The 27,431-nt window shown below is 41.2% G+C and overlaps 1 protein-coding gene across 1 annotated transcript in view; it reads left to right on the top strand.

Annotated features, from left to right (window-relative positions):
* agtpbp1 (ATP/GTP binding carboxypeptidase 1) overlaps nucleotides 1–18,554 on the top strand; it is a 30,825-nt gene extending 12,271 nt beyond the window's left edge. Inside the window, exons 12-26 of the mRNA XM_073465829.1 lie at nucleotides 1,344–1,444; nucleotides 2,067–2,183; nucleotides 2,781–3,550; nucleotides 3,941–4,024; nucleotides 4,137–4,226; nucleotides 4,463–4,611; nucleotides 4,783–4,870; nucleotides 5,287–5,431; nucleotides 5,911–6,061; nucleotides 7,666–7,846; nucleotides 8,067–8,196; nucleotides 8,744–8,875; nucleotides 10,343–10,519; nucleotides 11,750–11,901; nucleotides 16,307–18,554. Of these exons, the coding sequence (XP_073321930.1) occupies nucleotides 1,344–1,444; nucleotides 2,067–2,183; nucleotides 2,781–3,550; nucleotides 3,941–4,024; nucleotides 4,137–4,226; nucleotides 4,463–4,611; nucleotides 4,783–4,870; nucleotides 5,287–5,431; nucleotides 5,911–6,061; nucleotides 7,666–7,846; nucleotides 8,067–8,196; nucleotides 8,744–8,875; nucleotides 10,343–10,519; nucleotides 11,750–11,901; nucleotides 16,307–16,478 (2,639 nt within the window). The 3' untranslated portion in view covers nucleotides 16,479–18,554. The remainder of the gene's footprint in view (nucleotides 1–1,343; nucleotides 1,445–2,066; nucleotides 2,184–2,780; nucleotides 3,551–3,940; nucleotides 4,025–4,136; nucleotides 4,227–4,462; nucleotides 4,612–4,782; nucleotides 4,871–5,286; nucleotides 5,432–5,910; nucleotides 6,062–7,665; nucleotides 7,847–8,066; nucleotides 8,197–8,743; nucleotides 8,876–10,342; nucleotides 10,520–11,749; nucleotides 11,902–16,306) is intronic.
* The last annotated feature ends 8,877 nt before the right edge of the window (nucleotides 18,555–27,431 follow it).

The following is a 27,431-nucleotide window of genomic DNA, read 5'->3' as shown; positions in this document are numbered from 1 at the left end:
CACACACACACACACACACACACACACACAAATAAGAGGTCCACTGATGGTAGATTACATACTGTTGTAATTAAAACACTTTATAAGAAACCAGGCTGTTGAACTCAACTTAGTAAAGAAATAAAATATAATAATATATACTTGGAATAATAAAATGGAATTATAAAATCCAGTATCGTCCAGTAAATCCTGTATTACTGAACTTCAAACTATCCATAAAACATCAAGGTAGGTTAGGGTTAGTGATTTTTTTTTTTCTTTTTTGAAAAATTATTTTCCCTCAAAGTCAATAATTCCAGTTGAGAAGCCTGATATTTTTATGGATGAAAGTAGCAACCACTACTGATCGTTGCAGATTAATTGGCCAAATTGATTAATCTATGGACCTCACACACAAATAATGATTATTTCCCTGGAACACTCTTGACACTGCTGCACACAATGTACCTTACAGGAAGAAAGATTCATCAGCTCTGCAACAAGCCCTTAAAGAAGGGTAAGACGTACGTAAGATGATACAACTCCATCCTCAGAATGCTTTCTCATTCAACTCACGTCATACTAAAACTTCACTAAACTAACACATTACGTGTTAGTAATACAGATGCTTATTAGTACACATTGCTTAGTGCTTGCTTGCTCACCAGTAGACTTATGTACTGCACTGTACTCATCTAATTTGTCCACAGGCTGTCATATTTGAGCCTCTTTGCTCTTGCCTTGATCTAATCTAAAATGAAACATGTCCGATCAAAATGTTATTTTTCATGTAGCACTGTGATTACTTAAATCTGCTTGTTGAAGGAACATGTTCACACATTTGAGTTAAATTCCTCCTTTTGTGTTCTGCAAACAGAAGCTCCATAAAAATAGTGATATACAACGCAGTTTTGACAGCTTTAATTGGCTACAACAAGCCAGTAACTGCCTCAAAGTTGTGTTGACTCATCTATATTCCCAAAAAAACATGTCGGCGATGTCCGTCACCCAACCACGGAGAACAGTGTAGCATAACAAGCTGCTGCTATTACATAAACTCGTCAGTGAGATCATCGGCTCGATGCGTCTGAAGAAATACACTCAAAATTTCTTCTGTCCTCTAAATCTCACACTCATCTCTGGACCATGGCTGCTCACATCTTTTCGTTAACATTTTCTCTCTTCCTGTCATTGTAACGAGACTCAATGACCAAAATCAGTTGAGTTTTACCAGTCTGGTTATGTGTCAGCCATACACTGTTATTGTGGGAAATAATGAACTCCAAGCCTGGGCGAGGAAAAATGCAAAATATATGGTATGTCTATTGTGAGGACAGTCACCTAAATAGTGTGTGTTTGCTCAGTGGATGATGTAGTGGACGAAAGTGACGATAATGAGGAGGCAGATGCAGACACGGAGAACGATACTGAGAACGACGACGATGAGAAGGATCTCCTCGCTGCGGTAACACTCAGCACTCACACGCACACACAATATTTCACATGACAGCATTACAAGTGCGTGTTGAGTTCAAAATGTTGAGCATATTTTCTCTGTATGACGGATGTTATAAACATTTTTCCATCACGACTGAACTTCAGGTTTTGTGAATTATTAAACATTTCATATCAAATGTACATGAATCATCACATCATTATACCGTCATCCATATTTGGGGACATAGTTTTATGCGGAGCTGATGTTCATATGATCCCAAGTATCCAGCGGAGGGCAGCCATAACTCACCAGTCCATGCCAAACACTCTCCTGTCACTATGTCAAACATGTCAAACATGCATTTACAGCAGCTGATTTAATCTAAACACTGTTCTTCCCTTACCGAGTGTATGTAAGTAATGCAGAATGGCACTCACAACTTCCCAAGCACCAATAAATCCCTCCAAAATGAAATAGCTTCACAAATTGAGTCGGTTGTGGTGTCTTTGTAAAAGACTCTCACTTCCTTCATCTTTCCAACTCACGATCCTTGAGCATTAGCTTCAAATAGAGCCAGATAGCACACAGTCTGAAGTGTAACATTTACATATATAAATGTTTGCTCCCTTTTTGTTTAATTTTGAATCAGAATGACGACATAGAGACGGACCTAAACAAGCTACATCCCAAAAGGAACCCTGGACGTCCTCTTGAAGAGTTGAGGGTGTATGAGAGGTTCTTCCTGGAGCTTTCTGAAGACTTCCAGGTAGCCAAGCTGTCAGTTTTAACCAACATGAATTCAAGCTGCATTGGCATAGTAATATAATGTGAAAGGTTAGAATGTGCGGTTGGTGTATTTTTAACACGTACCGATAAAACTTGATCTGATTGGCTCACTGTCAGCTTTCCTGTGTGTCTGACAAAATTAGTATGAGACATCAACTGATTATATAATGGTCACAGACAAATCTGGCATCTATCTTTTTTCCCTTATTTTTCTTTTATTTTCCTCTTTTAATTCTTTATTTCCTGTTTTTCCTGTTGTAGTTATTTTATTGTATTGACTTATACTGATTTTGATAGATTTTTTTATTTTCTACTTCCCTTTTTTTGGTTATTACTTGTAGTGTGTGTATACTGTTTTTAATGATTTAATCCACTTACATTGAATGTCTGAAATAATCACATTTATTTTGCAGACCTGTATGTCATTTTAATCACTATAGAAACTGTGTATATTTGTCTTTGACCCATTGCACATTTTTATGACCCTGATGAAGTCCAACACGTTACTCTTGTCATTGTTAATGAAAAATCTTTTATTATATAAGTTTTTTCTGATCAATACATCGTATTCCTACAGGGCTACAACTTTGATTGCTCAAAGAGTGCCTCTACCACATCTGCATCATCACCCTTCTCCTCATCATCAGCCTCAACTCAATCCTCTCGGCCAATTATAGTGCCCACAGCTCAAGCCCTGTCCCCAAAGCAGGTCCCCGTACCGAGCTCTCAGAAGGATTGCAACTCGACCAAAGGAAAACACACCCTGCCGTCTCCGTCTGCACCCACTCCCACTCCTCCTGCTCCTCTGACTCCTCTCGAACTGGACACCATCCACCTCACCAAGGACCAAGACAAAAAAGAGAAGTCCCACATTCCTTCCCCCGACACACGTACAAAACTGTCTCCTTCTCAGGGGCAGATGATACAACAGGAGCTAGCAAATGTGTTGGAGCGTGTCTCTCTAGAAGAGGCGGGGGTCCTGAAGGCAGAGGAAGTAGGAGGAATGGGAGACAAACAGGAAGAATCGCCAGTCAATGCCACAAGACACATACAGTCTCCTCTGCTCTTGGGGGGCATTGCTGCTCGTCGTGTGGGAGGAGGAGGCAGTAACTTTGGTTCAGATTGTGGCTCAGAGGGTGCTGAGGATGAGGGAGGAGAGGGAGCAGTTCTGGAGGTGCCAGACACTGCGCTGCTCCTCCCATTGCATGACCCTGACCTTTACGTGGAGATGGTGAAGGGGACGTGCTCTGTACCCCAGTACGCTGAAGTGGCTTACCCCGACTACTTTGGCCACGTAGCCCCAACATTTAAAGAACCCCTTCTGGAGAGAGTTTATGGTGTCCAGAGGTGAGACATTTCTATGAAACGTTTGGTTTGCAGAAATTATTTAGCAGACAAAATGAAGAGGGTATACAGATGATAAAAATGTGGTATAAATCAGAATCCATGCAATTTCAAGGCACAATTTGGAAAAAGGTTTAATGCAATTATTATGGTGACATTCTGGGGTTCTGCATGGCAGTCCAGTCTGCAAGCTTCAAGTTTACACTTTTAATTTTGCTGCGAGTGGAAGGTTATGTAGCGGGTAAAGGCTTTTATTATAGCTTATTGCATTTGTAATTAATTAATTCTCATAATGGAATTTTTTATTTTTTTTTTTATTTTTTTTTCAATGAAAAAACATATTTGTCCAATCATTGTGTTAACCGAGAGTTTGTTGTGGGTCTAACCCTGCAGGTCTAAGATATTCCAGGACATTGAGAGGTTGATTCATCCTAATGATATCCTGGATAAAGTTGTTTACGACATGGACATTCCTAGGTGAGTCCCTCGTACGGAGCCTGCCAAAGCAGTACATCTCCCAGTCTAAATGGAGCTTCTCACAAGTATCATTTGCTCCTCCTGAGTATCGTTGTGATTTGTTGTGTTTTAGTTGTCCTGTGATCGAAGATAATGGCGAATCCCTGAAGTTTAACTCTCAGTTTGAGTCTGGCAACCTCAGGAAGGCAGTTCAAGTTAGGAAGTAAGTATTTATTGTCACATCAAATACAGTGGAACGAGTGAAGGGTACAAAATGAGATGTGCAGTTTTATTTAAATTTCCTGTTATCACGTTAGTAACAGCTGAAGTTCTGGTCAACTTTTAGTACATTCAATCTACTTCTCACCACAATGTTAACAAAATCAGATTAAAGGACAAACAAATGTGTTGCATCAGAATTGTTTATGGTTAATGATATTTCGGTCCATATTTCTCCAGATATGAGTATGACCTTGTGCTGAACTCAGACGTCAACAGTAATCACTACCACCAGTGGTTCTACTTTGAGGTGAGCGGTATGCGTGTTGGAACCACCTACCGCTTCAACATCATCAACTGTGAGAAGTCAAACAGCCAGTTCAACTACGGTGAGAGGGGCAACAACATCTGGATAGATGGTTGTTTCAACAGTTCTCCATCTGACCCACAGATGATTTGTATATTTTTGTCATTTACTTTTGACCTCTGTCTGAGGTCATGTGTCAGATAAAAAGCCCCATCTGACATACTAACTAATCCATGTGCGTGTGTGTGTGTAGGCATGCAGGCACTGATGTACTCTGTGCAGGAGGCGATCAGTGGCAGACCTCGCTGGGTCAGGACAGGAGCAGACATCTGTTACTACAAGTAGGTACACTCAGAATGCAAAGGATCTTAGGATATATGGGGAAAGGCCAGAAAACTACCATTTCAACAAGTGTCACAGTTATAGATCATAGTTTTCACACAGCGTACCAGTGCTGCCATACTGCACATGCTACATAGCACACTTTCTCCACAAATTGTACTACAAATTTAGGAAGTAGTACATACTGTATCGGATGTTGCATATATTAAGTGGCCATTCAATGACCTCAGTAATAACCATAAAATGAAGTGAACACATGTCTGACAATGTTCTGCAAACTAAACACATAAATAAGTTACATTTTATGGCAGAGCTGTTGAATTGACTTGCAATAGATTATACAGGTGAACCTAATAAAGTGTCCATTGCTATATTGTGCAACACTTACTGATGAAATGTTCCTTCTTCTCCATAGGAATCATTTCGCGAGGAGTTCCATCGCAGCTGGTGGTCAGAAAGGAAAATCTTATTATTCAATGACCTTCAGCACAACCTTCAGCCATAAGGATGATGTCTGCTACTTTGCCTATCACTACCCTTACACATTCTCCACTCTTAAGGTAGTATTGCAATACCACAGTGTACTGTAATATAAAAAAGAAGGCTTTGGTAGTGCGTTTTCTGTGCTCACACCGTATTTTTTAATCTGTTCTCTTGTTACTTAATCTCCCAAACGCCCAGTGTGACCCCAGATGCACCTTCCACTGTTTTGTTCTCAATTTTTTTATCATTTATATGTCCTTCATTTATGACCTCAGATAACTACTGTGCTTTCAAACCACTGTACATTATTTATTTCAATAATTATGTTGTTATAATTAGATTTTGTCTGCCTTTATCGAGAGTGACTATGCAGAATTGCTCATAACACAAGAAACAAAAGAGAAGCCCGCAAGTCAAAAAACTGTCAGTGCAACAATACAACAATAAAATGTTGAGAACACAAGAGGCGTGGAGGCTTTAATGGAAGTTGTGGATAATAATGTTAGTTAGTGAATTGTAAAAACTGTAATTTGTTGTTCTATCATTGTGTCCTTAGATGCACCTGGCCAAACTGGAGGCTTTGAGGACACCTCAGATCTACCTGAGACAGGACAACCTGTGTGAAACCCTGGGAGGAAATGGCTGCCCACTTCTTACCATCACTGCCATGCCTGAGTCCAACTCCAATGATCATATCTGCCAGTTCAGTAAGTAAATCATTGTAGGTTTATGTGCATGTGTCTTTTTATTTACTCCTGATCATGAGGATTTTCTTACGTCCTGGTAAACTTGAAAACCTTTGTAGCTTCACCAGTCATGGTGCCACTATCTGGGATGGGTTAACTGGCTTTTAAACTCAAATCTATGTATCTGAACACTTGATTGACAGCTTGTGCGGGTTGTTACTTCTGCATAGTACATATTTATTGTTTTATTGCTTGAACCCAGGGTTCCCGTATTCAGCACTGAGACTGATTGCATTAGTCTGGTGAAATAAAGTTAAATCGGTATTGGATGATAAAGAATTTCCAAAAACTGCCCCAGAAATCTTTCAGTTTTCCTGAAAATGTCAGTGTAATTTTGTTAGATGTCCTGACAACAGCTGGCAGCCTGAAGCCATTGATAATTGGCCACGATATCTAAAAATGTAATGGCTGGTGAGTCATTTTGATGGTCGAAGTCTATTCTTGACTTTGAGAACAGTCTGTGCAACAAAATAGTCCCAGTGACTCACCAAGGGGTCACCAACTTTTTTTAGACTGAGAGCTACTTTAAAGAGGTAGAGTAATATTAAGTGGAAACTTGTTTTATCAACAACATTATCTTATTTCTTCATCAGACGCCCAAAAACACACCTTGCATTTAGGATTTTTTCATCTGCGATTCCATCACAACAGCAGGTGAGCGCCATTTGGAGGCAGCTTGTTAAATATGTAGGTGATCAAAACCAACGTACAGCAAACTACATCGCAAGAACCAGGTGACTTTACAAAGTTTGTACAAAACAAAAGCATTAGTAGACCTACATTAAGTAGGAGAGGTAACGTCACAATCAGTGTATTTACGGGAGGGATGTAATACCAGAGAGCGTCTCTCTGCAGAGCATGTTTGATTGACAGTAGCTGGGAGGGGAAGTGTGAGGGCAGATTGCTCGTTAATTGATCTGTGGTGTTTTTCTCACAGACAGATTTTAAAAAATAAAAGTATAACATGCTAAAATGGGTCATCAAATATACGTAGTTAAAAGTACAAAGTACACATTTAATAGGTTACAGGTATTCTATTAGGTGACAGTTTAGGTTTAAGGTGCCCTGCAGAAGAGTCACATGCACTGTGTTGGCAACCCCTGGACGAGCCTGTCTGAATTTTTACACCTCATCTCACTGACTTCTTCAGCAAGTGGAGCGCTTTCACATTAGTGAGTTAGTTCGTGGACCTTTTGATAATAGATAATTTTGTCACAAGTAATGTCTTTTTTTGGTAAAACTTCTCCAGGCCTTTGTCAAAGATTTGTGCTCCCTCATGCTTTAATAGTTCTGCAAAATGTCCACTCAGAAATTCTCTAATAACTGACAGAAATGTTCCCTTCTCACTCACAAGAACATTAGAGTGAATATTACTACACGAACAGCCCCAGGGTATCAGGCCATGCCAGTGATTCTCAAATAGCTTTTCTGTCCAGTGTAGTTTACTGATGCTGTTCCTCAGCTGTGAAAAACTTTAAATTGAAGAATCTTTTCTTTTTTATCCACATTCCATCTTCTTCTGTTTGTGTTTGTGCTGCCTTCTCCCTCCCTCTCTGCCTCCTCAGGGAATCGTCCATTGATCTTCCTGTCGGCCAGAGTGCACCCTGGAGAGACCAATGCCAGCTGGGTAATGAAGGGCACACTGGAGTTCCTGATGGGCACCAGCCCGCTTGCAGTCAGCCTGAGAGAGGGCTTCATCTTCAAGATAGTCCCCATGCTCAACCCTGATGGAGTTATAAATGGAAAGTGAGTAAAAAAAAGTCGAGAGAAAAGCAATTAACGCAAAGTCACGCTTTCAAGTATGAAGATGCATACCTCTGCTAAACCTGGGCCTGCATGTTGGTCACAGCTTTATTTTAATAACGCACACAAAATCTTGTCTTCAAGGATTCTTCAGCTGTTGCTCTTTTCTCCTCCACTCTTTATCCTTCCTCTCCTCTCGTCTGCCGTCTCCTTTCTGCTGTAGTCATCGTTGTTCTCTGAGTGGAGAGGATTTGAATCGCCAGTGGCAGAACCCCAATCCTGAGCTCCACCCCACCATCTACCACACTAAGAGCCTGCTGCAGTACCTTGTACACATGCAAAGAACACCACTGGTATGACCTCTAACTAACTGGACTTAATTTAATTGGGGGCATCATCTTTCATTTGGGAAGAAGAAAGAAGTTCCCCTAACATCTTATTGATGGTGGTGTCATTTATCTTTGCTCAGCTGCACACTCTGTTTGGCTGCATGTCCACTAAATTTCAAATCAATAAATCACCACATAAGTTTTGACACATAAATGCAGTTGCCATAAACAACAGCCTTTACTGGCCTCTGTGCTACACTGTGTGTCAGCAAGTTAGATATAAAGGGATATTGCTTTATGGGAGATTTTCTTTACTGTACAAAGGGTGATGGCTTTACGACCCAAAGTAAGGTGAGGCTGCAGTCCTTCCTCTGAAAACAGACCTTTGAAAATGTTGTATTTTTGTGTTGGTTATTTTTACACAGACACTTAAGTAAACAAGTTTGTTGGAAGAAATGAAGTCAATGTTGGTTCACTGGCTTCATGAAAAATGCATTGCAATGAGCATCACATTCTTAATACTTTCCTCCCTCTATTTCCCGTGTGCGTGCGTGCATGTGCATCTACTCAGGTGTTTTGCGACTACCACGGTCATTCCAGAAAGAAAAATGTGTTCATGTACGGCTGCAGCGTGAAAGAGACAGTCTGGCAGTCCAATATCACTGCTACATCCAGTGACTTACAGGAGGACCTTGGATACAGGGTGAATACAAACACACACGTACACACACACACAAATGTGCTTTGCCTGTAACACATTAAAAAACAAAATAAAGGAGCAAGCACTCCTACTTACCTCTCTCTCAGCCTTGCTTTTTCTTTCAGACTACTGTTCTCACATCAAGCAATAATAATTGTATTGAACTTTATTCACCTTTTTTTTTAAGTTATATTCATATTGCCTCAGAAAAGAGATGCAGCTAATATTTTCATCAGTATGTCTGCAGTGTATGCATAGAAATCCATTTCCTGTGTCCCTCACTTAAGAAGAGATTGTGGCACCATTTTACATCACCTTGCTAAAATATTTGCACTATAAAACTGACAGTAACTGCTTACTTTCTCCCTATTCCTAAGTATTTTATTCCATATCTTAAAGGGGACACATTATGCTCATTTTCAGGTTCATGATTTTTTTCTGGGTTACTCCTAGAATAGGTTTACATGCTTTATGTTCAAAAAACGCACCAGTTTTCTCATACTGTCCAATGCTGCAGCACTGTGTTCCCCCTCTGTCTGAAACACTCTGTTTTGGCTCCTGTCTCTTTAAGGCCCGCCTCCAGAATACCCAGTCTCCTCTGATTAGTCAGCTCACATATGCCCGACCCAGCATCGCTAACAACAACAGAGCAGTTGTGCTAAATCAACTGTTATGTACCAAACCAGCTACTAGACATAAATCATGCAAATATGTGACATGGTCACGTAGTGTGATGTCACAAAATCACGGGATTAAAGGAGGCACTACTGACGAGACGTTTCAGGAGCAGTGTTTTCTATGGGAGAGAGGAGCTTCTGTTGGTGCAGACTTTGACATTTCTAACTTTCAAGATCTTTTACCTACACATGAACGTATATATAAAACACTGAAGGAAAGAAATAAAATTAAAAGACATAATAGGTCTCTTTGCTTCTTGCTTCCTGTTTGTGTGCCATTACTGTGGATTTCCTTATTCTGTGTAGTTTAATTCCTGAATCTCTACATGAACTGTTCCCTAATCTATTGGCATTAATGTGTTTCTGCACAAGCTCTTATTCAACAGACATGCTCAAATGTTATGAATTCACCTTGAATTTTACTCTGCAGCAGGGGAGGAATTTTTCTTTCCACACACCAGCCAAGCTGTTCAGGTCAAGATCAGGTTGCCGTTTCTCTCTACATGTGGGAATGCAGAAAATATTTCTGACTGAGCAGAATGCTAATAAAGACTCCAGTTCGATGCAGAGTTTCCTAGTGGACATGTAGCTTCAGGCTTCAAGCTCACAGCAAACATTTCAAATTTACAGCAGTCAATACAAGCATCTGCTCTGTACATAAGCCCACTTTTGTTGGACACAGTTATTTGTCGCTACTATAAAATGTATTTTATCGTCTGCCTCCAGATGCACTAACATACACACACACCTACACAGATACTCCAGTATCTCAAACATTTTCCTGTGTTTTCAGACTCTCCCTAAGATCCTGTCTCAGATCGCCCCGGCCTTCAGCATGGGGAGCTGCAGTTTTGTTGTGGAACGCTCCAAAGAATCGACCGCCCGCGTTGTTGTATGGAGAGAGATAGGAGTACAACGCAGCTACACCATGGAGAGCACGCTCTGTGGCTGTGACCAGGGCAAATATAAAGTAAGAGTTTATTTTTTTATAGAGTATAGACAAAGACAAAGACCTGCCAGTGTCATTAACCTGTGGCTAAATGTTCCCTTTATGCAGCTTCTAATTGTTTTTTGTTTTTTTTACATTTTGTGCCTTTTACCATCGAGACAGTAGAGAAATGAGAACAGAGAGAGATGCGAAATGACATTCATTAAAGAATGGAGATGTTGAGGGTTGTGATCGGCTACCAAGTGTTCCCAGACGTTTTTATGATTAACATATATGTTAATTAAAGAGACGCTGTATGTAAAATTAAGGAAATTATCAAGAGCTATTTTCCTCTCTGGTGAAATCTTCACAAAAAGAGAATTAATGTCTTTGTAAATGTGTCCAGTTTTATCACATTGTACAGGTGTTTAATTGTGTCCAAGTGAGGGAGGTGCCCTTATAGGTCTCCAAATGTCCACCAGGTGGAGCTGCAGTCCTTTTTTCCTCTTCCTCTTCGTTTCACCTCTGTTTTCTCTAAGCCTTTCTTTTGACCCTTTTACCTCCCCTTCTTCTCACTCTCCGGCTTTCCACCCCAGCTGATTTCCTTCCTACTGAATTCTGCCAATGTCAACATCTTGCATATCCAGAAGCAGTCTAGGGATGCCATTTGGCACTGATTAGCACCCCCACTGGTTTGTGTGGAAGTGTTTGTCCAGATGTGCAGGAACTAATGTGTCCTGTATTTGGGCTGCATATCTCTGTGGCCTGGCCAAGTTTAGATGTTCCTAGCTCTGCTCTGGGGAAAAAGGAACATGAAAGTTTTGAGGGTTGAGTACGGGGGTAAGCTGTGTGTGTGAGTATGTGTGTGTGTGTGTCTGTGTGAGTATTCATTTACTTGTATGACTGTACATCACTGTGAAGACTCTGTTAGGGTTGCAGGTGTTAGTGCTATGCTTTTGAATGTGTGCTTCCTGCAAATGAAATATATTATCATGTGTCTGCATGAAACGTTTCCTCAGCGAGTGCTTTCCAGCATTGAGAATTGGGGCGTTTGAAGACGGACAACGGTTCCATCCCCAGGCTCCAGAGGAGCTATAAAAAACCTCAGCGGCAATTTGAAAGTCGATTTCTGTTTGACCTTTTGAAATGATTTTTTTGAATTCAGCTGCATGTTAGTAGTGTGCACATACTGTACCTGCAGGTTTGTGCGATTGGTGAACATGTTAGTCTTTTCAATATTCTCTTTGATGTGCATGTACATGTTCTCTTCAGGGTCTTCAGATCGGCACCAGAGAGCTGGAGGAGATGGGAGCTCAGTTCTGCGTGGCCCTGCTGAGGCTGAAGAGGCTGACGGGGCTCCGCAACCACCAACACCTGCTGGATTTGGAAAACGATATCATCGGGCCACACACGAAAGTAGTCAGGTTAGTAAAGTGGAGAATCCTGCAAAGTCACATGGAAGCAACAACACACAGTTCATGCATGTATGCACCCAAATGGAGTTGGAGTGCAGTGTTTTAAAGCTCACAACAGGGTTTCCAGGTGTCCTTAAAACATTGAAAATCCAATGATCCAAATTTTTCTTTTCTTAAAGCAACATTATGTAGAAATGTTTATTTTGTGCGATTTGCCGTGTTTTAGGGAAAATGTGTATTGATCATGCTGTAACAAAACTACAAAACAAAACCTACATGGATCCAAAAACTAATGCAGGCTCTGCATCCGGTCAGAATTTATTAGGGCACACACAACAAGTGTGTCCTAATACTGCTGGGTGGGCGTCACTTCAAAGCGACTGCTCTAAGTTATAGGTTTACTACTTGTGTATAAACACACACATTACTCTTGCATACACACAATTATGTGTAGTAATGTTCAGTTGAATGTTCATGTTAAATGTAAATAAATTAATTTAGTTTGCAAGTAATTCTGGCATTTTACTTCATATCCTTCAGACTTTTTTTGCCAGTTCAGACATAAATTAGGCCTGTAAATTAATTCCAAATTAATTCTTAAATTTACCTCGTTAAAACCTGCGGTAACTCTGCACAAACAAACCATACACAAGTGAGGATTTAAGTCTGTGATCTCAGAGAAACAAAAAGGCAGACTACTGTTATTATCCTCATGCAACCTCCCCAAGATATCTAAGGTCTTAAAAGTTTTCTCTATCGCCACAAATTCTACCTGGAAAACGGTAACATGTTTTTTTTATTGCACAAAATCACCCTCCTCACTGCCAGGCACGTACTCCCTTGGCACTGATACTCAACGGTGTGACTGTCACTCCGGATCTCCTCTGAAGCACTACTCAAGAAACAAATGAAGGCCCGCATTTATACAGGGCTGCTGTGAGCATCATTGAAATTCTATCAATGTGTGATGAATATAATGAAAACTCTGGAGTGAGAGAGGAATGGGTATGAATAATTGTCAGCAGTGTCATTATTTCTCTAAGAGAGCATGAAAAAAAAAGACAAGATTTTTTTTTTTTTGATAAAAACCCTTTACACCTACGCAGTGAGGTTTTTCAGGTCCACAGTGAGCAGTCGATGGTACCGTGTGGACTAAATGCACATGGAACATGCAAACTAGTCGCCTGTAGCTGTAATATATTAGCACAGAGTGGGCAAAAGAAGTAAATTAAAGTGATCTGTGTCAGAACACGTCTTCATCTACTTAAAGGTCCAGTGCATTCAAGGGATGGAATATGTTCAACTGTTAGACACTAATCTTAATAATTAAACCAGAACAATGTATCTTCACCTAAAACGTCTTCATCCTCCGTGTCTGCTTTGTACAAGAGTACCAGCAGTGATTCATCAGAGTGTTCATCTTGATTATTATCTTGGAGTTCACAACTTAATGCCCTGGTGTCTGTCTTTCTCTCCTCACACTGAATAGATGAGTCTAGACGAGACAAACCCAAAGTTACAATTGTTTTATTTCCTCTGTGTGTGTGTGTGTCTCTGTGTGTGTGTGTGTGTGTGTGTGTGTGTGTGTGTGTGTGTGTGTGTGTAAAAATAATTACAAAATCAAACAGTCTTTTCCCTTTTAAATTGTTGCTTTAAAGATAAGTCTATTAATCATTCATCAGAAAACAAATTAAGTTGGAAAAACACCAGATATGCTCTGTTTGCAGCTTCTCAAATGTAAGGATTTGCTGTGTTTTATATGACTGTAACTGTAATGGAATATATTTGGGCTTTAGACTATGTTTTGGATAAGATTAGGAAATATTTTTTTTACATTTTATAGACTCAACAATTAAGCAATTAATTGATAAAATAGCACTGACATGAATCGTTCATCAGCCCGACTTCAAACATGTCTATTTAATTTATTTTACTTTATTAAAACCCAATAAACCCGATAAATGAACGAATCTAAAAGTCATAACTGCCCCTTTGCCACACATTTTGCTTGCTAAAAAGGAAAACTCAAACCAATGTTGAAGCAACATTATGTAGAAATTGGCATGTTGTGTGATTTGGCGCCCCCTACAGTGTCTGAGTGCAACACCGCTGTCGTTAATACAAATCCCAGGTCCGTAACAACATTGCTAACTACAAACAAAACTCATTACGTCATCACAATGTTGTCTTTTGAGAAGTTGTATGTTGAGGTAAACATGTATGTAACGCTTTGATCCTACCCTCCCACTGAAGTTACATAGGGCAGGAACAAGTGATGGGTGGCTGAGACATCATTCACCCTATAACAGACACTGTACCATCAAAATGATATGACTTTTATGGTAACAAGTTTAAACTTTTAAAGATGACCCAAAACAGAGGATAAAAGATAACTGAGGGAAAATTACTTTTGAGCTCTGAGGTCATAATTAAAATCTAAAAACAGACTGTATATCTAATCAACTCAATTTAAATTCCCTGTTCGGAAATATGAAGTCCACGCAGATTAGATTTTACTTCAGTTCAACGCCGCAAATGAATTATTAAACTTGGCCAAAGCTGAGATGTGACCACCAAGGTTATCTTAATTTATTTTTTTTAATCTTCAGCGTTGTCTGCGCCACAGATTTGTTAAAGCAGTTGATTTGAAACTGTGGCTTTAAAACCACTCAATGCTCACATCTCTCTCTCTCCCGGTCTCTTTCTCTCTCTCCTACCAAGCTACTCTACTCTCATATTGATATATTCATTCATCATTTATGTGTCTGATCATTAAGGGACTCCAAAAGTGTTCTGGTGCTTGTGTGTTTGCGTGAGTCTCCTTTGGGATTGGTTGCTCTCCATCCCGGATTTATGGCTTTATGCATAGGGGCCCGGTGTGGTACCACTTACCATTTAATAGGTCATCATAACAATGATATTCTGGCCGTTGGGAGGCGTCTGCAAATAAGTGGGTGTCTCGGAGTGAGTAAATGGGTGGATACTGGCATGGGCGTGTTTCTGTGCGAGTGTAAAGAAAGACAGAAAGAGACTTATGGTTGTGTAGATATGGAGACTTAACCTTTTAATGTACACACACAGATCTGTATATTAGGATGGAGTGTGTATAGAGATGGTGGATATAGAAACCCAAAGAAAAGAGGGTTGGGATTGGGTTTGGTTTTCTGTAATGGCCTGTAATGGCTGACTCACAACTCTCATTATCTGTTTGGACAATATTCTGTCCGTCCACATCATTACACACACACACACACGCACACAGTTTACACATTTACTGTACAAATACTGACGCACAGTTTCTGCCTCTGTCTCTCCCTCCTGCACTCACACACTGGCGAGCTTGGTGGGAGATCATTGTCTGAGCCCCCCTGATCGACTGTCTCCTTGGGATCACATTTCAGACCATTAACACCATTAAAAACCCACTAAAGCCACTAAAACCTCAAAGAACCAGCAACCATTTAACCATTAAGACCCACAGGGAAAAAAACTAGCTTCACCAGTCTGAGCACACAAGCACAGTTTGCAGCTTCTGTTCTGTTGTAAAATGTATTTTAATGTGTCAAATATCGTTGTAGATTCAGCGTCCACTGTTTGGAAAGTTGTGTAAACTAAGATTTATTTTAAGGTATTTTTTTATTGCTATTATTTAGAGCTGAATCAAGTAGTCAGATGATCTCTCTTGGGAATTTCTGACATTTGTCGCCTTTTATTAAGCAAACAATTTACTAATGAATCTTGAATAATTGATACATCCATCAATAATGAAAATAATCATCCGTTGCAACCCTCCTATTACTGCGTCCAAACTCAAATTATTTCATCAGACATTTGTGAGTGTTATATCAGATCCCAGGCTTTATGTTCAGTTTTTTCTAAATTAACATCTCATAAAGCAAATATTTATCCAAACAACCAGGCATATTATCAATCCTACATTTTGTGCAGATGCCTCATGCTGTTTGTTTTCTGTTTTCTGTACTTTGAAGAAATGGGCTTCTCAAGAGTGCATTTTCAAGGACCATGAAACCCATTTCAAATGCATTTTCTTGGGTGTTTTACTCTGTGAAATCAGAGAGCTCTTAGTGACTGAGTTCAGCTCAGAGTGAAGGAGAGCGACATGACGTTACTCACAATATATCTGAGTGAGGATGTGTGTTTGTTTTTAAGAAGGGCCGTACAGATGTTTGTCATTTATTGAATTGTTTCTGGTAATAAATCATGCAGAAATACATTTTGTAATTTTAAAATACCCACCAGCATCAATGTACCTGAAAAGCTGACATGATGTACGCTGCCTTCAAATGGAACTTGTGGCTTACGATGTGATAATGTATGTACATGATATTCTTGGCGTATTAAGAGCTATATTCACTTTATTAACATGCATAAAAATGTCTGCTTTGTTATCCAGCAGTAGCACCACCACCTACGTGCTGGAGGAGGATGAGCCGTCCTTTCTGGAGGCGATAGACTACAGCGCAGAAAGCAACGACGAGGACGCCGAGGCTGAAATCGAGCACGTCTGCGAAATCCTCGAGAATCCCGATCAGCTGTCGGACTCCGAGACAAATCACAGGGAATAACGCTGAGGTGTTTATCTCCTCTATACCTGGCAATCTGAGCATTAAAGCAGCCAGTGTTTGGATTAATAGCTAAAATGAAAGATTTCACTGGTGAATAGTCAGAACCCACCCAAAATAAACTTACACTTGACCCTTATATATAGACAATTATCATACGTAGGCTGTGCTGACACCACTCGGGTGCTCTTTTTCCCAGCTGTGTTGCTCCTGCGGGTGCATACTCCACCTGCCTCTCACTTCCGACAGGATGGATTTCAATGAATGTTATCACCTTTCACCGTCATACTATAACCTTCATGAACTGTAACCCCTGACCTCAGACACCATGTAGCCTCTGAGATTCACATATAGCTAGCCAGAGCAGCAAACAGCAGGCACCGCCGATCCTTAACTTGAACCCTCGACCACACGCTCATTCTTCACAGCCGATCTCACACTGACGATACCTGACACGGCTGCAGTAGTGTAATAGAGCCTTCTCTCGGTACTGTTTTTGAAACCTCTCTCACCTGTGACCCTGTGTTTCTGATCAAAACACTCCTGGTGACTGAGGGAAACTGGATCTCCCCCACTGACCAGCTTAGAGATCCAACCAAACTGCCTTCTTATTTCCCGTTTCTTTCCTTTCTGTAGTCTCACCCTGCACTTTAACTTTCAACTCTTTGGTTGTTTAGGCCGTCCTTGCGTCTTTCCTTGCTTGCCCGTCCTTTTTTTTCCCCAACAAGCCAAGGTGTCTAAATGTGATACAGGGATGATCATCATCCCGAGTGTCTCATGTAGAAAAAAAAGCCACTCAGATGTTCCTACACTTGAGTTGTGAACTCACTTCCTCTCCCCTCTTCGGCCGCAGTGCACGTGGTCCGATCGTCCATGTGCTGTTTGCCTTGCTTTTTCCAAAACTGAAACTATTTATATCACTCAAATGTAGAATGTTCACGTCTTTATCGAGACACACCTTGTACAGCTCATGAAATGCAGATATAACCAACGCGGCACAAACTAACTAACACAGGTTCAGTTTGAGTGTCTTGCTCAGCAGTAAAAACGTGAAGATGGAATGTAAAATATCCGCGAGCACTGTTGGTGTTTTCATTGTTTTAAAGAATAGACAGTATTAAAGCATTAGACAGAGCCGTGACGAACAAGACGCATGAGCTGCAGAGAGCAGAAAAACCCTTTTGCACTTTGGATAAACACTATACACGCAAAACAAAGAGAAACAAACTGTCTGGGAGAGAAACATCACTTCACCTGTCACAGTTTGCAAACCTCAACTTTCAGTCACCTCATTAGTTTAAAGTTCTCAGAGCTCAGCCCAAAGCTGATCGTAACGTTGCTGTGATGTTTTAAAGAATCGTACTGGAATTTAGTTTCCTTTTTATCCTTTCCTCCGACCTGTGTGTACACTTTGTGGATTTGCTTAGGAGAGACCCGTGCATAACAGATGGTGCTTCGTACTGAGAGTATAAAGATGTAGCGTGTTGCATAATTCTTGACGTGTTTATGGAGATGAGAGATGTTTCTGTTACATTTGTACAGCTAGCGCATGGCTATTTTTTTTGTTGTTTTTATTTTGTAATTTATTATTATTGTTTCTTGGGTTTCAAAAAGAGGCATTTTTGAGTGTATGAGTGTAAGTGTGTGTGTGCAGGAGTTTAAGTTATTCCATTATTTAGCTCAGCTAATACCCTTACAGTGTGTTTCTTCCTTTAAATTTGATTATCCTGCCTCACTCTCCTTCACCTCCCCCCCAGTCATTCTCTCTTCTCTCCTTCCCTTTATCCTCTTTCGTTCCCTTGTTTTCTACTTTCTCTCAAATGTTTCTCATGATCATCTTAAAAAACCCAGGGAGGTCCTTGTTCTGGGAGCGTGTGTGTGTGTAACATATATGTGATACCTTGCGCGTGTGCTGTTTTATGTATTTTATTTGTCCGTAGCAGGTTACGCTGGGCTACTTATGTTTTATGTTTGTTTGGAGGTAAATGAGCTGAGATGGCAACTCATTTTAATTTTATTGCAACACAGAAAACTGAAGCTAAGAGTGAACATGGGAAATAAAAATGTGAATGTGGTAAACTGTCTGCTGCATTTTATTTATAATTCCTGGAACAAAACAGTGTGTGCTCCGCCACAGCAAGGTTGGATTGTTTTTCTTCTCAGTCTTAACATTTACTCAACGTCTGTCCTCATGAAGACCTTTTTCTCTCAAACTTGGTAAAGTATCTGTGACGGATCCAAACTTAATTAAGGGGTGGAGTGCTGTGATTGACAGAACAAAACCAAACACGTAATGAGGGAAAAATGTTTTTCTTACAACTGGGTCTTATTTTCATAGTTGACGTCGAATTAAGATAATTGGGTTAAACTGGATTTGCGTAAGCAATCTTCATGCTCCTCATGTTTCCAATGCTGCACACACGCCTTCATATGGCTGTGTGACATTGTTGATTCTCTACAGTAACCTGGTGAGGAAAGTGTTAGCATAACTGAACCAAGAAAATAATAGTTTCCAAATACTTAAGGGAGAGGGATCATGGTTGTGTACGGTGTAAGCAACATGATGGCAAAGTTTGTCTTAGGGGTCATGCATGATAAAAGGATTAGTCCAAAAATGAGGTCAGGTGAAGTTTCGTAGTCCACAAACCATTTTCTGGAGTTTCACAGTAAAACATTGTTGCAGCATTCTCTTAAACAACTGAAGTAGATGGGAACTAAATATGTAGGTCGTCCGGCGTGCAGCAAGTCTCCAGAAGCCTGCAGATACCAAACTGTTTTGTTATTTTCACCCTCGACCAACAGTCAAGCTCTTAAACCCACTTCAGACGGTGTGCTTACTTACACTTTTAGCTGAGCAGCTACTGTGAAGGTTTCAGAGCAAATAAAACCGGGCGTAGATAACATCTTTCCATATCAAATTTGGGATCTCAGAGCCTTATGTGTCAAAACAAGTCCCCATCTTCTTCAGCTGTTCAGGAGAACGCTGTGAAGCTCCAGAAATGTGTTGCGGACTACAAAACCCAACTTTCCATCGGTTGAGTAGATAATGACTAAAATTTTAATTTTTAACTTATCCTTAAGTCATGCACGACCCATAAAATAAACTGTGCCCTCATGTTGTGTACACTGTACACAACAATGACCCCTCCTTTAAGTTAGGCTTAGTGTTGTAGTGGACAAATCAGAGCCTTTACTAAAAGTGAAATCCTTAATAATGTATTTCTTAAAGCTGCAGGAAGTTTTAATCAGAAGAGAAACTGTCTTTGTTTTCATGGCTAATTAAACTGAATAAACAAACTGACAACACAATTTCATCCCGTTTTGTTTATACTTGGCGGACCCTGCCACCTTTCCAGCTTCAAACAGTATGGCACCTTATTTTCATCTGAGAACAGCTTGTCTATTCAGTTATGGAAACAATACATATTTCTGAGTTTGTATTATTACCTCATTAACATAGCAAATATAACTTTTTCTCTGAAAACTACATCGTGCCCTTTAAAAGAATAGGTTCACATTACTCTCATGCAAATGTTCATCTGAAGGAATGCCCATTCAGTGTAAATAATTGGGGAGAAAATCCACAGTCCTCATTTTGTGCAAAAATTAATTTCACAGTTGAACTAAAGCTAATATGAAGCTTCAGCAGAGTTAAACAAATTAACTGGGTCTCCTCCAAAAGTTACAGTTGTTTTGGTACCAATTCTCCTCACCAGTTAGGCCAGGAAACTGTGAGAAACAAAGGAGAAACTTGAAACTGCAAACAAAGTAACTTGGAAGATATTCACTGGATTTAACAAACTCAAACAGCTGAAACTCCACATTCACTTTATAAAGGGGATTTGTTTTATTGTATGTGTGGACAGGAGGAACGAATACTGCAAAATGTGAACCTGCTCTTTGAGTTTGACTTCTCATCTCTCTGTATCACAGGGAGAAAGTTTCACATCCACGAATCTGTGCAGCGAGATCTGCAACTTGTATATTATTTCAGTTTTTTCCTGCTGTGCATCGTCATCTATCTATCTATCTATCTATCTATCTATCTATCTATCTATCTATCTATCTATCTATCTATCTATCTATCTATCTATCTATCTATCTATCTATCAAGGAAAACACAAGTGGAAATAGGTCCTCTGTGTAGGAAGATGTATCAGATGTATTTTCGATGGTGATGAAAAGATAATTGTTCTGTTTCCAGGCGAACGCAGCAGTTAAATCAGGAAAGAAGAGGCTTTGAAAAATCTGATGATGTAATGCTTTGTCCTCAATCAACCTTTTGGTGCGCAGTTGCTCTCCATTCAGCATTGAGGGCTAGAAAATGTTCAGGGTTTTTTCACACGAGCCCTCAATAGTGTTTAAAACTGTCTTCTTTCAATCAGAACGACGACAAGAACCTGACAATTAACCCACAAAACACGTGACATCCCAGTTATCAGCAGCACTAGCTGGTGAAGTCCACCAAGCGCTGTCCGGGGCTTGGTCCGAGCTGATTTATTTCTGGGCTAATAGAGCATAAGTAGACACTCAATCACATCATGTCAGTGGCAGAGTTGTATAAGCATTTGTTTAGCAATGTACCTCCGCTGCTTAAGTGCCCCGGGTAACCTAATCTTTTTGCTTCTGAGGAAGTGAACAAGGCGAGAAGGGGGCAACAAAAACAGGCAGCACAAATGTCCTCAAGAAGAATTATTGTATGATTCTGAATGTAAATGGATATAAATGTACAGAGGGATGCAGAGGAGGAGGAAAGTGAGAGAGAGAGAAGCAGAGAGTGAAAGCAGGAGAGGAAGAAAAAAAGCCGAGAGGAGGACGAGAGGAATTTGGAGAGGTGGAGGAGAATGTTAATCTGAGGAAGGCAGCGTAGAGAGAAAAGCTCTTTTCCTCTCTAAGCCCCACGCCCTCACTTCCTGTCCCTGCTGTCAATCAGAGCAGCTGAAGTGCATCACACAAAAGACCCCCCCTTCACCCTCCAACCACCACCACAAACACCAACCAACCACCCAATTAACTGCTCTGGTCAGAGGACAGAAAGTGTATGTGTGTGTGTTGCAGGGAGGTGGTGTTCAACTGCTCTCCGTATGTTTTCTCATGATCGTCAGAGACCCCAATTAGAAATCTCTCTCCCTCCGTCTCTCTCTGTCTTGCGCATTCACGCAGGCACCGTGCCCGGCCTCCATCCTCACACTGACGAGCTTATTTCTGTAGTCTAAGTGTGGCTCTGTGCGCCTCTAATAGCGTAGCCAATTAGTGCCAGTGTCCGACTTGGCTGCACCTCTAACTCACTGGTGGTCCCACTGAGGGACAGAATGGCTCCGCTGAAAAGGTACAAGTCCACAAAGAACGGCCTGACAAAGACGTGTGTGTATAGGCTGCATGTCACAGCAGCGCACATGACCGGAAAACTGTGTGTGTGTGTGTGAGAGAGAGAGATTCAGCATCAAAGGTCCTCAATAAAGAGTTAAGCAGTGTGAGCTGTTACACAGTATGATGGGGAGAAGTGCTTTTGAAGGTGGTTGAATGGTTTCAAAATGGAGCCATTAAAGGTATCACACAGGTTCAGTCCGACATCAGTATCAGTATCATTTCCACCTATCCGATCTGACAAAATGTGCCTTTTTCCCCTTTTATTGATAATAATAACCTTAATTTGTACAGTACCTTATTAAACAGACATTTTCTCATATTTTCCCCTCATGTAACCAGGTCAAAGCCTCGCAGAGATCACGAGATAAATGAGTACAAACAACAACTGACAGACCAATTATTGGCACTTGTAGGCTCTTATCTGCAAATGTTTGGCGGATTGACCATTAAGAATCGGCGGCATAGCTCACCGGTGAGAGAAACCGCTCTGATTGGCTGTTCAGAATCGGTGCACGAGAAGAGAAACGGGGAAGCCTCTTGAGCCTGTTGCTGTAACATCAATGATTTCACCCATTTAGTGCAGTTCTGCCTGTTCCTGCCTCCTTCTGCAGCGCCATTTGCAACTTTTTATGAGATCATTTTATCACGTTCTTGTTTAGAAGAGGCTAAATTAGTGAGAGTGACGTCCAAAAGTGCTGCTTTATCATTACAATGGGTTGTACGTCCACAGCCTGGCGGATAAAATTCATGGTCATTCATCGTGACGTTGACCTCCCTGTGTTCCCCCCGTTTCCACCTGTTAATCTAAACATGTATCCACAGACAGTTTATAATCACACAGATGCAGTTATAATGTGTTGTGATTGAGATCCTGACCCACCATGCATCCTGGAAAGTGACAAAGTTCAGTTTTTCGCTCTAAATAACATAATTACATAATCACCATCAGTAAACAGGACCCTGTCTGAGTCTCTCTCTCGTGGGGAGGGATGCTGTTTTCTGGGGGAAAGTTCACTGAAGTCGCGGTCTGGAGGGCTGACTGTGGCAGTGATTTTTTCTCTATACAAGTTTCCAGAAACAGTAACTACAACAACACAATAGTGGAAGGAAACAAAGTTTTTTGCCCTGAATCACGTCACATATTCCTCATATAAGTTGCCAAAGACACTACCAGTTATCACATTACTGTTGTTTGGTTCTGTAACGTTGCTTTGTAGGTTGAAATGTGGGACATTTCTCGTTTATTTGATGAGTGATGGATCTGTTTTGCTGTCAGACTGTGAACACCATCAGACCGACACACCCCTGATCTGCACCTCTGGCTTTTCCATTCATACAGACGTCATCTCACCTCTGCTGTGGCTCCGATACTACCTCCGTAGGCAGATCAGAGCCGGAGCAAAACTATCCCCCCCCTCTTTCGCACAGATGGGAAGGTGGAGGATCGGCGCATGGTTCCCGCGCTGAAAGGGCAGTGTGAATGGGGCTTCTGTTTATGCTCTGGTTAGGTTAATGCAAAAAAACCTCCACGTGGTTAGGGTTAGGGAAACATCATGTTTTGGCTTTAAATACCTATTTTAGTTGCCAAGAACACGGCTGGAGATGTCAAGAGGTGCTTTCTCACTTACAGATGCTTGGCAGCCTTGTTGACTGTCACTCCACCAGCCTCCCCTCCACCTCCCTGTATGAAGGTCAGGTAATGAACATGAAATCTGGAAGAAATTTGATGCATTTTGTATAGATTTCAAGATGGTACGTAGCCTATGACACATATTTGGAAGTTAACTGCTAACATTTTATCCTGCCGACTGGGCTGCCCTTCTTGAAAGGGTGAATACAGCCTACAGCTCCCCGGTGGTATGGGGAGGTACTTCCTCTCAAGCGGTTAGCCGTTCGCTGTAGTCTTTAATGTAAGTAATGTCCCTTTAATTTTTAACCCTAACAATTACAGTCATTAGAAGAATCAGTTGACGTCACAGAGACGCCACCGAGACTCAAGGGTCAAGTACATCCTTGTGTGTTTTTTAATACATTTCCTTAACTACATGTGAGTAATGCCAAAGTTGCTATTTAAACTAAAGGGGCCGGTGTGCCATGGGTAGCATCTCTCGCTAGGGGGAGCTACATCTGATTGTTCCTTTATGTGCAGCTTTTTTTTTGTAAATAGTCTTACGAACACAACAGTGCAAACATTGTAGGGTTTTTGTTCGCTGCGTGTGTGTTTGTGTGTGTGAGGACAGAAAATTGCAGCTGCTGATAAACTGACAGAAGACAGCTTGACACAGATAACAGATGCAAACACACCACGTTAAAATCAAATGCCCTGCAAACATTTTTTTTTTTTTTCCGCAGAAGCTCACATGGACCCACTTTCTCTTTTGCATATCAATAGCCCTAGATAGTGGATACACACACACACACACACACACACACACACACGGACACACACAGACATAATTGGTTACGTAGGGAGCAGAGCCAACTTGCACCTCTCGTTGCCGTGGTAACCGGAGAGACTGATTTTTCTAGAAGCACTTACTCACATCCCGTCTGTTATTCACTTGTTTGTTCATTCATTCCTCCTTTTAGCCTTTTCTTTATACAACACTCTCTGCCTCCCTCTCCCGCTTTTCTCTCTCCGGGTGCTTTTCAACCCATTTTTCCATTCCCACTTCTCCTCCAATAAGATGCCCTCTTAGCATGCATATGCAAACGAGGCAGACTTGAAAGCAATTAAAAAGAATTGAATAAACCAACGGCATTGTGTCCTCGGCGGATCGGACACAGAGATAGTGGCTCTGCAGTTACATCGCTCACAGTCGGAGGAAGTGAAACTGATTTGATCGCTTCATCTGTATACGGTGGCTCCTTCACTACCCATCTCTTTCTACACCTTTTCTATCTCGTCCTTTTGCCTCTTTTCCCTCCACCTCCCCGCCCTCGACGCCCCCACGGCTTCTCTCCAGGGTGTATCAGGTTATCATTGGCCAACAAAGCAGGAAACAGGAAGGATGTATTGCTCCATAGACAGAACTCTGGAGATACTGGATGGATAAACACACACACACCTCGACATCCTACAGCCCTGCTGCGTTGTGTTTTTTTTTTCTTTTGAGCATTAATGTTGTCTTTCTGCAAATAAATGGAAAGTATGACTAAGCTCCTCCAGAGCAGCATATCAGATTCAGGTACACGGATGTGAAAAAAGAGGTGTTGCTGTACAGCTTGGAAATATATTTAAAAAAAGATCCAGAATCATGCAGGATCAGCTTGTTTTCCATTAGTCAGACTGAGAGACAGAGAAAAGGAAGATATTTCCGCCTGATACACGTTGCAGATCGACACGCAATTTAGGGGAGTTCAGATGAATTTATTTCACCTGACATCAGTTCTACTCCGACATCAAACAGGAGAGAGCTGCTTCTCATTTACACAAAAAGGCAAAATTTGTTGGAGAGAGCAGAAGAAAAAATATGACTAGATGGGGATTAGCATTTGGAGGAAATCGTGGTGTGAAGACTGGGGAAATGTAAAAAGGAAAGAAGATGTCAGAGAATAAAAAAAAGGGAGATTCAGACAACAGGAAGAAAAAGATGCTGAGAATGACAGAAGAAAGGAAGGGGCAGCTCGGTACTCTCGTGTCAGCTTTCTGTCAGAGAGGGAGACACTGTGAAAGAACAGAAAGACAAAGAGACAGTAGGCTCTAATAGTCCTGTGTCAGCGTCCAGTCAGACCCCCAGACCAAGGCGACTTCGGGAACGTCGATGGATGGACGCCAGCAAGGTCAACAGCCATAACCTTCAGGTTAACACAGTTACTTACTACACACTAATCCAGTGCACATGTGCAACACGCAGACACACTTAACATAAAGCATAAAGCACGGTAAGTTCATGGGACGCCGGGGTAGAGACAGCACAGTACATGTGCTACTAATGCACGTTGGTAGTACAGAGTGAGTGGTGATGATAGATCCAGAGAGACACAGACGCAGACAGGCTGGCACACACACTGTCTCAGGAGTGTAATTAATATGTAAGTTAAAGCACGCCTTCTATAGGTATGAGTGTAGTTATCGCTCTACAGCCCGCTCTCTAAACACACGTTTCCCACTGAGGCCCCGCAACTAAACGAAACACGTTCGAGATGAAGAGAACGTATTAAACAATCTGACAACACGTACAGTATGAAGTATCCCAAGATGCATTGTAAACATAGAAAACACAACCAAACATGTTGCGAATTCAGAACGAAACAGACAGAACTAAACTACAATGCAACTTTTCCACAGGACCCTAAAAACTGATGTTGTTGCCACAGATGCGGCTCATGAAGCTACCATGGATGTATCGCTGAGAACGGGATACCAGGCTCCTGATTCCTGCCCTGGTCCTGTCCTTACGCTTGATATTCACCGTCCTCATGCTGTTGGAGAGTCGGGTGAAGTTTCATAGTCCACGAAGCATTTCTGGAGCTTCACTCGCTTCGCTTTGGTTGTTTCTTTACATTTTTAAAACAATCTACGTTACTTCAGATGTTTAGGAGAATAGTGCAGCACTACAGTCCCCCTCCTGCCTGTTCTGGCCACTCTGGAAGGTCTGTCAACAGTTTTAATAAAGATGGACGATAGGCAAAATTGAAAGCAGGGAGGTGCAGTATCCAGGTTTCACATTATACATCCATGGGAGTTACTCACTGCATTGACATTTACTCCATGACAGACTAAGTTAGCCTTTCCCATATAGGTCCCATTAAAAAAAGCTCAGAGAAGGAGCTGTGCATTGCTCTTTATCAGAGGTGGGGCAGTTTGCCAGTTGTACATTTACCAAAACGACTATTACGTTTTCAAGTGTTTCCTCTTGTAAAACCAAAACAAAGTAAAAGCGTCATCATCCAAGTAAGTTTTCTCGTGTAGACTCTGAGCCGCATTACTGCCCCTTGAGGTTGAATGGTTTACCCGCAGCTGTGACTGGGTTTTTTTTGTGGTCCTAAGAGGCAACAATAAGCTCAATCCATGCTCTCAAACAACATTTGGCAAGCTCGACAAGCAAGCCTGATTACTTCAGTTGCAGTGTGTTGCTTTAAGGACCACCATCCTCTCTTGCATTTAAACTGTTAATGTAAAAGTGCAGATAAATAAACAGTATTTTAACTAGTTTTCTATCCTTTCTCGGTGTGCTCATGAGCTCTTATCTCCCTCTTTAATCGACAGAGGTGATTGTCAATGGAGTGATGGGCGATGAAGGAAACATGGAGACTGTAGGGAATTCAAGTGACAAGTGACAGACAGGCTTGTTCAAGACCTGAACAATCAATCAAAATCACCTTTTCAGTCTCCACATTTAAACATGAGTGTAGGTAGGAAGGTGAAATGTGGTTTCCCTCCAGGGGTTTCCTCAAAACAATGAGTATACATGACATCATCTCTGCTAACGCCATGTCTTCTCCTCCTAGCTGTCGATCAAAACATCCCTAATCCACCAAAGGCTGAAAAATGTGACCTCCTGCGCGACCCCGCATGTTGACTGAGTGACTGTCAAGGTAATAGGTAGCTTCCAATCCCATCAGCTAAAAAGAAGCAGTTGT

Source organism: Pagrus major, chromosome 5 (assembly GCF_040436345.1).
Source record: "Pagrus major chromosome 5, Pma_NU_1.0".
NCBI lineage: Eukaryota > Metazoa > Chordata > Actinopteri > Spariformes > Sparidae > Pagrus > Pagrus major.
Note: the sequence above shows the minus strand (reverse complement) of the source record. Positions and strands in the feature narration are given on the sequence as shown.